Genomic DNA, 10,379 nt, shown 5'->3' with positions numbered 1-10,379 from the left:
GTTGGTTCGGAAAAAAAAAATTCGCGTAAAGGAATTTATGAACAATAACATGTAAAAAAACAAATAATCCTAAGCGAGAATATATGAAATAAACAGAGAAAAATTTAGGGCAGTTCTCTGAATTAATACATGAGGGAAAAACATGCAAAACCTTGAAGCTGCCCCAGAAAATCCCAACTATTGGCCGGGTGAAATTGAGTCCCCGCAAACTATTCTTTCTAAATCAAAGCGAGAACCCATTGGAACGGCCGTACACAAAAATAATAATAATTTTTTTTTTTTGGTGAATCACAAAATAATATTCAAGTAGAACGAGAGATATGTATCAGACCTTTCTATTCTATTATGAACTTGTGAGAAGAACCAAACAAGATAATAATAGACATTAAGGAAAGGAAATGACTGAGATTTTTGTGTATGCCCGCAACGGAACATCAGCGCCACTTTTACAATTTCGACGCTCTGTTCTCTCAAAGGCAATTGTGTATCAAAACCCTAGCTTCTGTTTGATTTATAGGCAGATGGGCGCGCAATGTCTATTTTACCCTCCCACCTTCTCTCTCTCTCTCTCTCTCTCTCTCTCTCTCTCTCTTCTTTTTTTTTTCCCCCGTATTGCATAAACGACGTTGTGTGTCAAGGGCTCAGTCAAATTTCTGTACTAGTACTAGCATCAAACACGTGTAAAACACGTGACAATATATCTTATTGAGTTGAAATGCAATCTTTAAAATATATATATATATATATATAATTTAACCCCTAAATGTTTTTAAATATTACATTTTGACCCTTTAAGTTTTTAAGAATTATATTTTAACTCTAAATCTTTTAAAAATTATAGTTTAACCCCTAAAGTTTTTAAAATTTATATTTGCCTCCTTAATTTTTAAAAATTATATTTTCACTTCTATAGTTTTAAAAATTTGTATTTTGAAAATTTTTAAAAATCACATTTTTACCACTATATAAAGAACTTTACACATACATCCCTAGTAAATAAAGAATTTACCCGGTAAATCCGTCATTTATAAGTTATACTTGCAATCCTTTATTTACAAGCAATTAGATTATTTTATTTGATAAATAATAAATTTGCTAGATAAATCCTTTATTTACCCAACTAAAAGCGTGTTAAATAATGAATTTAAACACTAAAGTCTTTATTTACCAACTAAAATCATGGTAAATAACAAATTTACTCAATTGCTTTTTTACAACCTAAAAAAAAGAAAATGTGATTTTGGTAAAAAAATGTATATATGTATTTTATACATTTACCCCCTGAATTTGTATGTTTTAGCAAGTTCCCACTTGAACTTTTAATCTTGACAAATTACACCTTTAACTTGTAAACTATTGTAATATGCTATATTTTAACGATGATTATATTAAATTAATTGTGAAAAAGAACATTCAATGAAAAATTTCAACATCCTAATTTCAATATAAGACAAATCTTTCAATTCTTCAAATTTTAATCCCATAAATTTAATAAAAAAATTGAACAAATTTAGTAAAATAAGGAATATTGCAACAATTTTACATGTTCAGGGAGTTGATTGTCAAAATTAAAAAGTTTAAAGAGTAATTTACTAAACCACAAAAGTTCAAAAAGCAATTTTGCTAAAAAGCCAAGAAAAAGATCTACCATTTAAGTATGAGTAAATCCTTTATTTATCAAATAATAGTTATGGTTTATTTAGAAATAACGAATTTATTCGTTAGATTCTTTATTTACCAACCAATAAAGGGTATTTTTACGAAGTTTTTTAAAATTTGGATTAAATTGTATTTTTTAAAAATTGAGAGGGTCAAATTGTAACTTCCAAAAATTATGGGTGAAATTGTAATTTTTAAAAAATATAAATTAAAACATATTTTTTTATTTATAAAAAATTTATTACAACCCCAAAACTTTTGAAGAATTATATTTGACCCTACTAAAGTTTTACACGATAAATCCTTGAGTTTTAATTGTTTAGGGGTGCTTTTAGTATTTGTAGAGTGGTAAATGCGTATTTAATCTCCAAACTTTATGCTATTTATTTTTATTAAAACACAAAATTATGTTATTTCCTTCTAAAACTATTTTGGGGTTAAAGGATTTCTATTGAGCGTTTTAGCTCTCACGACTGTGTGTAGAACCAAAAGGAGTTTGGTGAGTGTATCAACAATACTTGTTTTACGCAAAATGAATTATTAATATGATATATTATTATTTAAATAGAAAATGAGATAGTAAAATTCACGTGTCAAATAGTGAATACAGAGAGTGACAGAAAGAGATGTTAACACTTCTCATATTAAAAGGAAAGGGAGCATTCATGACTTTTGACGTGGTTCGGCAATCATGAACATAACAGTCGAAGAAATATTCTCTACTCTAAAATAAACGAGGAGACAAAACATGATTAGGAAATCGGATTGTAATGAGAAATGAAATAAGACCTCATAAACCAAAACCCATTGTTTATCATTTTATGTCAATGCTCTAAGATAGAAACAAAAACAAAGTCGAGGGGATGCAAAGAGAATACACGTAATTGGCTGAAAGTGTATGATCCCTTCAATCTTTACCCAAGGGTCCAAAGCTATCAGGAGGCCAAACCTAATGACAAAAAGAAAATATGTGAAATTTCCAATTGCCCTGGACAAAACTATCTCAGAAGTTAAGACTGAACGAAGTTAATGTAGAATGGGTCATACAAGCAAGTCTCAGAAATTATAGAACAAAACTTAATGGTAGTCATACAAGCAAGTCTCAGAAATTATAGAACAAAGCATAGTCGATAACCAATCTTTCAACAGTGATTTTAAGTATGTGTGTGTTCGCTAACATAATAACCATAAAACGAGAAAGAAAGAAAAAAAGGGCAACTTCTAACACCTATGAACAGGATAAAAACAGAACAACAAGACCAGTGGAACCATTTTCTTTCCATCAAAATTGTAAAAAATGTTTGATGCACAGAAGATTCAGGCACGTCTATGCTTAAAGACACATTATTACCATGTGAGCATTAACAGGAAATAAGTATGCGCTCACATATACATATTGCAATTGGTTGCGTTTCTCATGACCAAATTCATAGAGGGCAAATATACAACACAATGGAATTAAGTAGAAAAAAAAAAGGCAAAAACAAAACTGGAGACAATAGTAAAAGAGTTACCCTGAAAAACACTTTTCCCTGAATAAGGCCGTAAGGTACAGGCCCAAAATACCGGGAATCATTGGACGCATATACATTGTCACCCTGAATCCAAACATGCCCCTTAGGGACCTACTCATGCAAATGCAAAGAAAAAAAGTTAAGATCAGAAACCAAAAGATCCAAAATCTCGATAAGCAGTCCCCCAATTCCCAAATGATGATTGGTTAGGAAATGAAGTTAGTTGTAAACTTGTAAAACCGAAGAAATGAAATGTCAAAGTTGAATAACCAGCCACAGGTTAAGTTACATAACAAAGTCTTATTTACCACCAGCTCAAAATCAATGTTCAAATAAACCCCATCTATTAGCTCACAATGACGTCCACTAAATGTACATTTGAGCAATATCAGTGTACCCAGATTTTCTCTTTCTTGCTATAGCCACAAGCTATCAGGCTTATTCATTACATGATTCACCACCAACGAGTAAGCGTTATTGATTTGCACTAGAAACATCTTCCACCAATAACCAATCCATGATCACAGGCACTTTATGCTATCAAACATTAGAGAAAATTAGTCTACTGTGAATATTCCTATAGCGTTTTTATTAGTATGCTTCAACACTCTAGATTTTAATACTTCTAGCAAAAAACAAGACTTTGTTCTTCAAGCTATTAAAAAGGTAATAAAATAGAAATAAACATGAATGCTAAAATCCCCAAGGATTCCTAGGTTTCAGAAGCAATCACTCTAAAAATGAAGTAAAGTACAGCATCCTCAGGGTCTCTGAGTGCTGCTGTAATATTCTGATTCAAGACCAAGAACTTGTAGATTTCGTAAATCCATTAGAGAGTTTTATGTCCTCTGGAGCCAAGTCTTATTTAGAAAATACATAAATCTTATAACCAACCTTACTCAAACCATCTAAAATCAAACTTTTATATGATGAGGAACAAGAATAGCTTGTGAGGAAGATCATTGTATTAGAAATATAGAATATATTATCAAGTACAATTCCCTAATATTTTATTATATTTTTTTTTCCACTATTTGTATTAGTTAGTTTCCTTTTATATTCGTGTTAGTCTTGCTTTATGGTTATTTTCTTCTGCATTAATAGGCCTAGAGATGGTCAATGCAATGAAGACTTGATAATTGAATACAACATTGAAAACTCCCAAACCTTTCACTCTCGTTCTTCTTCTCTCTCTTCATATTCACTTTCTACTTTCATAATGTCCTGGTATTGCCTTTTAGAGCCATTTTCATCGAATTTAGTTAAGTTGGGTTCCCCATTTCCATCCTCCATTTCACCACATCGCAGCTCTTTCCAAGTCCAAAAATCTCATCCAATTATTCCTAGAAACCGATTCTATAACTTGAAAAGAATCCATAACAACACAATCCGCAACCAAATGTAAAGTTGAAATCAACCATGAACAAGAGAAATCTACAATAAAACTAATCCTAAAACTGAAACAAATACCCAAAAAATAATGGAAATTCTGAAAATTTTCCGAAAATGAATGAAACAAAATGGAAATCAATCACAGACATACCACAGCAGTTCGGTATCTGTCGCCGAAGTTGGGGTCCAAGAAGAAAGAGACCGTATCGCCTTCCATTCCGACGACGCGCTTCGTCACGATCTTTCTAGGGTTCTGAGGGGAGCAAACCAGCACCAAATCGCCGCGAGAAATCTTCCCGAGGCGGTGGGACACGTGTTCGGCGATGACCACGTCGCCGGTGAGGTTCAGGGTGGGGAGCATGCTGGGGCCGTGCACCTGCAAACACCAGAAAACCGCTCGTACTTACATACCATACGACACACAATCTCTCTCTTTCTCTCTCAAGAAGGAAGAGGAGAGAGAGAGAGAGGGGGTTGATAATGGTAGGGTACGGACAATAGTAGAGGAGCAGAGGTAGTTGGGGATGACATGAAGGAAGCAACAGAACTCGGCCATAATGAGGGCGCGATCAACTGCCTCCTTGGCAACGCTCCTCCATTGTCCAAACATGGCGAGCAACCTTCTTCAGTGACTTGACGGAGGATTTTGAGGAAGAAGACGACAGACTCACTCGATGGAAATGACGACTTGTCGTTCTCCTTCGATTTCTAGGCCTTGCGTATATATAGGAGCGGGCTCACTGTTAGATGTCGGCCCAATCCGCGGAGAATGGAAAAGTAAGATGCAGCTGGTTTTGAATTTTTATGGCGGTAAAATAGGCATAGGGTCTGTTTTTCTCACAATTCGAGGTGAAATTTGCAATTGAGTTTAGTTTTCAACTCAAGATTCGGGGTGCTAATGAAAGCCTTTTGCTCCTTAAAAAAAGTAGTTTCATGATACATTATGAAACTAAATATAACTTGTTCAGGGTGTTGATACTTGTTTTGGAACGATGCATTTCTTAAAGATAAACCCATCATTCTGTCGCATAATAGGTCCAATTCATGCCTGGAGAATATTTGTTGGTCATATAGTGGGATTTATGGCTTTTTCCCTAGCTTAATAGACCATTAGTTTTTTAATGAGTCTATTTACTGTTCGTCCGGAGTTGATTTTTGATCTCTTTTAGGGGTTTTCAAAAATAGAAATAGTCTTCAAGCAGCCATTTCTTCCCTTTATTGCATTGTTATGCTATGATTCTGTTACCAGGTGGAATTAATGTCACTGATTAAACTAGTACCGTGCTCTCTCTCTTCAGTTCCTTCAATTATTTCCATACTGATTGATTTGAGCATGATATAAGAAAAGTGGGGGAAAATAAAAGTATGTGTATAAATAAAATGGCTCAAAATTATTGATTACCTTGAATATTTCTTCTACAAGAATTTTAGAATATTATTTTGTTTTTGTAGCAATTGTGCAACAAAAATGTAATTTGAGTAAGCAATATAAAGAGCTACCCTTTCTATAAAATGTACAGCCAGTCACAAGCAGCTTGTCATTGGCAGAAGACCCGCTAATGTGCAGAAAACACTTCTCATGGCAGAGGATTTTTCTTTTTTCCTTAAGGCAAGGAATTGTTCTCTTTCATGTGTTCCCACATCATCAGCCTACGGTCTGAAATTTGCTTCCTTAATCAATCCGCTCGAGATTAAACATCACCATGTCCTCAAGAGCTATTCGAAAGGAACTCTGAGGAAGACATTGGAGATTTTGGATTGCAAGATCTGCCTTCTCTTTTGCTAATTCCTGCGCCTTCTCAATGCCCCCGCAATTCTTGACCAACTCAATGGCTTCTTGAAGCGAACCAGTATCACTGAATTCTGATTCAATGATCTCTCTGAGTTTTGGATCTTTCTCAAGAGCAAAAATTACTGGCGCAGTGAGGTTCCCTTTGGCCAGATCACTGCCTGCAGGCTTACCAAGCTGCTCTGCCGATTGCGTAAAGTCCAATATGTCATCGACGACTTGGAAGGACAGCCCAAGATTCTTACCATATTCATACATTTTTTCACATATGTATCTTTCAACCCCACTAAAAATTGCAGCTCCTTTGGTACTAGCTGCAATTAATGAGGCTGTTTTATAGTAGCTCTTGATCAAGTACTCCTCAAGTTCAAGATCGCAATCGAACAAGCTCGACGCCTGCTTTATTTCACCACTTGCAAAATCTTTGATTACCTGCCACAGCACTAAAAGAATTACATGAATGGACTTTAGAAAAGTAAGTAATCTCTTGTGAACCATTAAGGCTTCTGCAATAGAAAATTGACATATTTTACCTGGCTAATAAGCTTAATGACTTCAAGGTTCTCAAGATTTGCAAGATACCATGACGACTGTGCAAACATGAAGTCTCCCGCAAGTACTGCCACTCTTGTACCATACAATTGATGAACGGTTTCCTTCCCTGTAAATCAGTACAGACAACCGTGAATTTTCCGAAAAAAATAATGCAACGAGTAGAAGAAGATATATGAAAGTGTACTATGTCAGTGGAACGAAGCAAAGCAAGTGTGGCACCCCACGGAATGTCTGCGAATATCAGCACCTCATTTGATACTTTCCCCAAACTTTTTAACTTTTTGAAGCAAAAACATCTGCTTTATCAACATAGTTGTACTGACTGTGACTGGTATCACTTTGAACACCATAAAACTATTTTATGCTCACTATTGTACGTACTCCAAAATCAAAATTTTACCCGCTTTGTAAATCCCCAAGTTACTAAGGCAATATGAGAACTTTATAGTTATTATTATTACTACTACTTTTTTCATTTTTTTAACTTTTGAATTATCAAATTCACATGGTTATGCTTTCACTGACAAAAGTTAACTGAAAAAGATAACAACCCAACGAACTCAGCTCTTTTGACAAAACTAAAAAGGCCAGTATTGAATTTCAACAAAGTGTCATGAATATTGGTGCTCAACAGAATCTGATGTTTATAGCATCAGAATTTGTAAAAACATAAAATAAAATAATAATAATAATAACAACAACAACAAATAAATATATAAATAAACTAGTCCTTGGCTCATTTGGAAATGACAAACACCCACAAACTACAAGTTTATTGTTCATTCCAGTAAGGATACGAACACATACCTCTCCGCATATCGCTGTCATCCAATACATCATCATGGATCAAGCTTGCAGTATGGATCATCTCAATAATCTCTGCCAAACGTCTATGCTCTGTGGTAAGTTCCCTGATGTAAGCAGTTTAAGATGAAGCTTATCTTCTGCACATAATGTCATAGTGCACGTAACTTATAAGAAGATACCTTGAGAATACTCACTTTAGCCCAACTAGTTCTGCTGTTGCTCTTGAGACTAAAAACACCAAAGCTGGTCTCATTCTCTTCCCACCAGCACCAAATATTTGCTCCGCAGCAGACATCAGAACTGGGTTTTCTGCTCCAACAACCTAAAAAAGCATTTTCGTCAGACAAATAATTAGAAATTAAGGATAGCCAATGCAAGCAAAGACTTCAGATTAAATATTTACGCATGTCTTGCTCTCTGTTGATGAATTATAGAACCATTCGCAGAGCTGATAATATTATAGAATAGGCATTCAAGTATTCTGCAAAATTTTATACACCTTAAATATAATTATTTCTGTACCATCAAGAATGTACTGAGCTTATTGTAAAACTACAGCACAGGTAGAGTACTTCAGAGTACAGTCATAAGATAATGAATTATATGAGTGAGAACCAGAGTACTGCACTTATTATGCTGACAATATAAAGTTACAGAGACTGGGAAAATTGCACCCTTTTACTTAACTCTTTCTACCAAATACCATACAGAGTGTGGTTGTCACGGTCTGGGAATACAGAAACATTTCACAGTATCCAATTTATAGAGAAGAAAAGAACAAACACAAAATTGTGTTACAATGATGCATGGAGGTTTTAGTTAGGCTTAGCTGAATGATACACCTCACCATCTCCCACCCCCAACTAGGATACGAACAAATGCGAAATTGTGTTTCAATTTGCAACAAGCAATATGTTAAAATATTTCTAGAAAAAAAAAAAGAAAGAAAAAAGAGAGATTATGAGATGCTTTGGATGTTAAAATGACCATTCTCTATAAACCATCAAACCAGAAAAACAACTTTCAGAGATTTGCTATTAAGCAACTGCAAATTCAAGTTCTTTACAGAACCAATCAGCAATTGCTATAGGCAAAATGCCACAATGGTTCCTTTACAACAATGACTGCGCCCCTCAGAAATGAGCAGAGGCCCCAAGTCTTTTCCTACTTCTGTTCCCCATCTTCTTCCAACCAATTCTGTGTAAGGTTTAGAAAAGGATAGCGAATGCTACGATAACAGGCAAATTGGCAGCAGAGAATGCCGCCGCAGCCGTACTTAGGCATTCATTTCAGAATTACCTCTAGTCTACAGCAGAAAGAATTTAAGGTGAGGTATCACTGTCACTCCCTCATCATAACTAAACTACTGCAGCACTCCACCGCAACCCATTAGTAATTTCCTTCTAGAAAGAAATTCACAACTACACAACCTCAACCACAAGTATCACAGCTAGTATCAGATATTCCCTTAGCAGGGTATTGTCAGAATCATCCCCAAACGCGTCTTTAATTTTCGCTTCATGGACAGTTCAAACTTCTTAACACTTTTGATGATGAATGTCATGAATGGATAACCATACATCACCATCACATTCTAAAAAGCAATAAAAAGATAAATAAATCTAGATACAGATTCATCAACAAGCTCAGAACGCATTAAAGCATAGCCGAGTAAAAAGTATATCTGAATTTACGTAACAACATTATTTAAAAAAAAAAAAAAAAGGCTTACCGACTGAAGATTACGGTTCAAAGTTAAGAGGTCATCAGCAACAACTTCAAACAAGTTAGTCAACGAAACAGGCCTTTTTGGCTCTTTCAAATCCAATACTCTTGGAGGACCTTGTGCAGAACCTGTATTGTTTCAAAACACAAAGAAGTAAACCAAAAGCTCATAATCAACCCAAAAAAAAAAAAAAAAAAATCCATACCAAAAAAAGAACTTTATTCATTTTTTTACCACTAAGTAGAGGCTCAGCAGTTTTCATGGAAGAGACTTGACAACGAGTTCTTTCCCAACGGGCGGTTTTAACCAATTTCCGAACTCCATAAACTCTACAACTTCTTCCCTTAGAATTTACCTTTGCGTGGTTTTTCAGTGAATAAGAAGCACTTGAAGAACAGCCACAAGCGACCAAATCCAAAACGGTCCTTCCCAAATCAAGATTATGGCATGTCACTGACATCATTCTGAGCAATACCCAGTTGCGGAAATCACAAGAAAATCAAAAACCCAAATGAGAAATTTGCCTCAATCTCTCGCAGCCAGAGAGAATGGTCACAAAAAGACAACTGGGTATTGAAGGAAAGCTTGCAAGGAAGGAAGAAAAGGAAAGGAAAAAAAATTTTCAAATAGGTCATTGGCTTAGAAGCTTCTCTTTTAACATAGAACACATGTTGGAGTTGTTAATTGAGTGGATCCAAGTAGCCCACACAATTCCCTTGGTTCCTTATCATTTGGATTTTGGAAAGAGGGAGGGAGAGAATAAGTGAGTGACGCTTGGCCGCGTTGGTTTATATGTAATATTGGAAATGCTGGTTGAAAAGTAAAAGACCTTTATCCGTGAGCCATTTGTGTAAATATAAAGGTAAAGTTATATTTGACACTAAAAAATTATGAAAATAACATATCTAATACATCATCAAGTAAATAATACACTCTT

At 34.8% G+C, this 10,379-nt stretch overlaps 2 protein-coding genes across 2 annotated transcripts; both read right to left on the bottom strand.

The window, feature by feature from the left end:
- Positions 1–2,411: 2,411 nt before the first annotated feature.
- LOC21403647 (mitochondrial inner membrane protease subunit 1) lies at positions 2,412–5,247 on the bottom strand. Its single transcript, XM_024172475.1, has 4 exons — positions 5,062–5,247; positions 4,717–4,941; positions 3,174–3,284; positions 2,412–2,608 (listed from the first exon to the last, which is right to left on the bottom strand). Exons 1-4 carry the CDS (start codon positions 5,173–5,175, stop codon positions 2,567–2,569), a joined length of 492 nt encoding a protein of 163 aa, XP_024028243.1. The 5' UTR covers positions 5,176–5,247; the 3' UTR covers positions 2,412–2,566.
- Positions 5,248–5,919: 672 nt separating this feature from the next.
- On the bottom strand, positions 5,920–10,152 carry LOC21403646 (probable solanesyl-diphosphate synthase 3, chloroplastic). The gene is made up of 6 exons (XM_010108441.2): positions 9,677–10,152; positions 9,449–9,570; positions 7,911–8,038; positions 7,717–7,820; positions 6,888–7,015; positions 5,920–6,786 (listed from the first exon to the last, which is right to left on the bottom strand). Exons 1-6 carry the CDS (start codon positions 9,903–9,905, stop codon positions 6,238–6,240), a joined length of 1,260 nt encoding a protein of 419 aa, XP_010106743.1. The 5' UTR covers positions 9,906–10,152; the 3' UTR covers positions 5,920–6,237.
- Positions 10,153–10,379: the final 227 nt, after the last annotated feature.

The sequence above is a fragment of the Morus notabilis genome, unplaced genomic scaffold (assembly GCF_000414095.1).
Source record: "Morus notabilis unplaced genomic scaffold, ASM41409v2 Scaffold271, whole genome shotgun sequence".
In the NCBI taxonomy this organism is placed as follows: Eukaryota; Viridiplantae; Streptophyta; class Magnoliopsida; order Rosales; family Moraceae; genus Morus; species Morus notabilis.
This window is presented reverse-complemented; position numbering and strand designations above follow the sequence as displayed.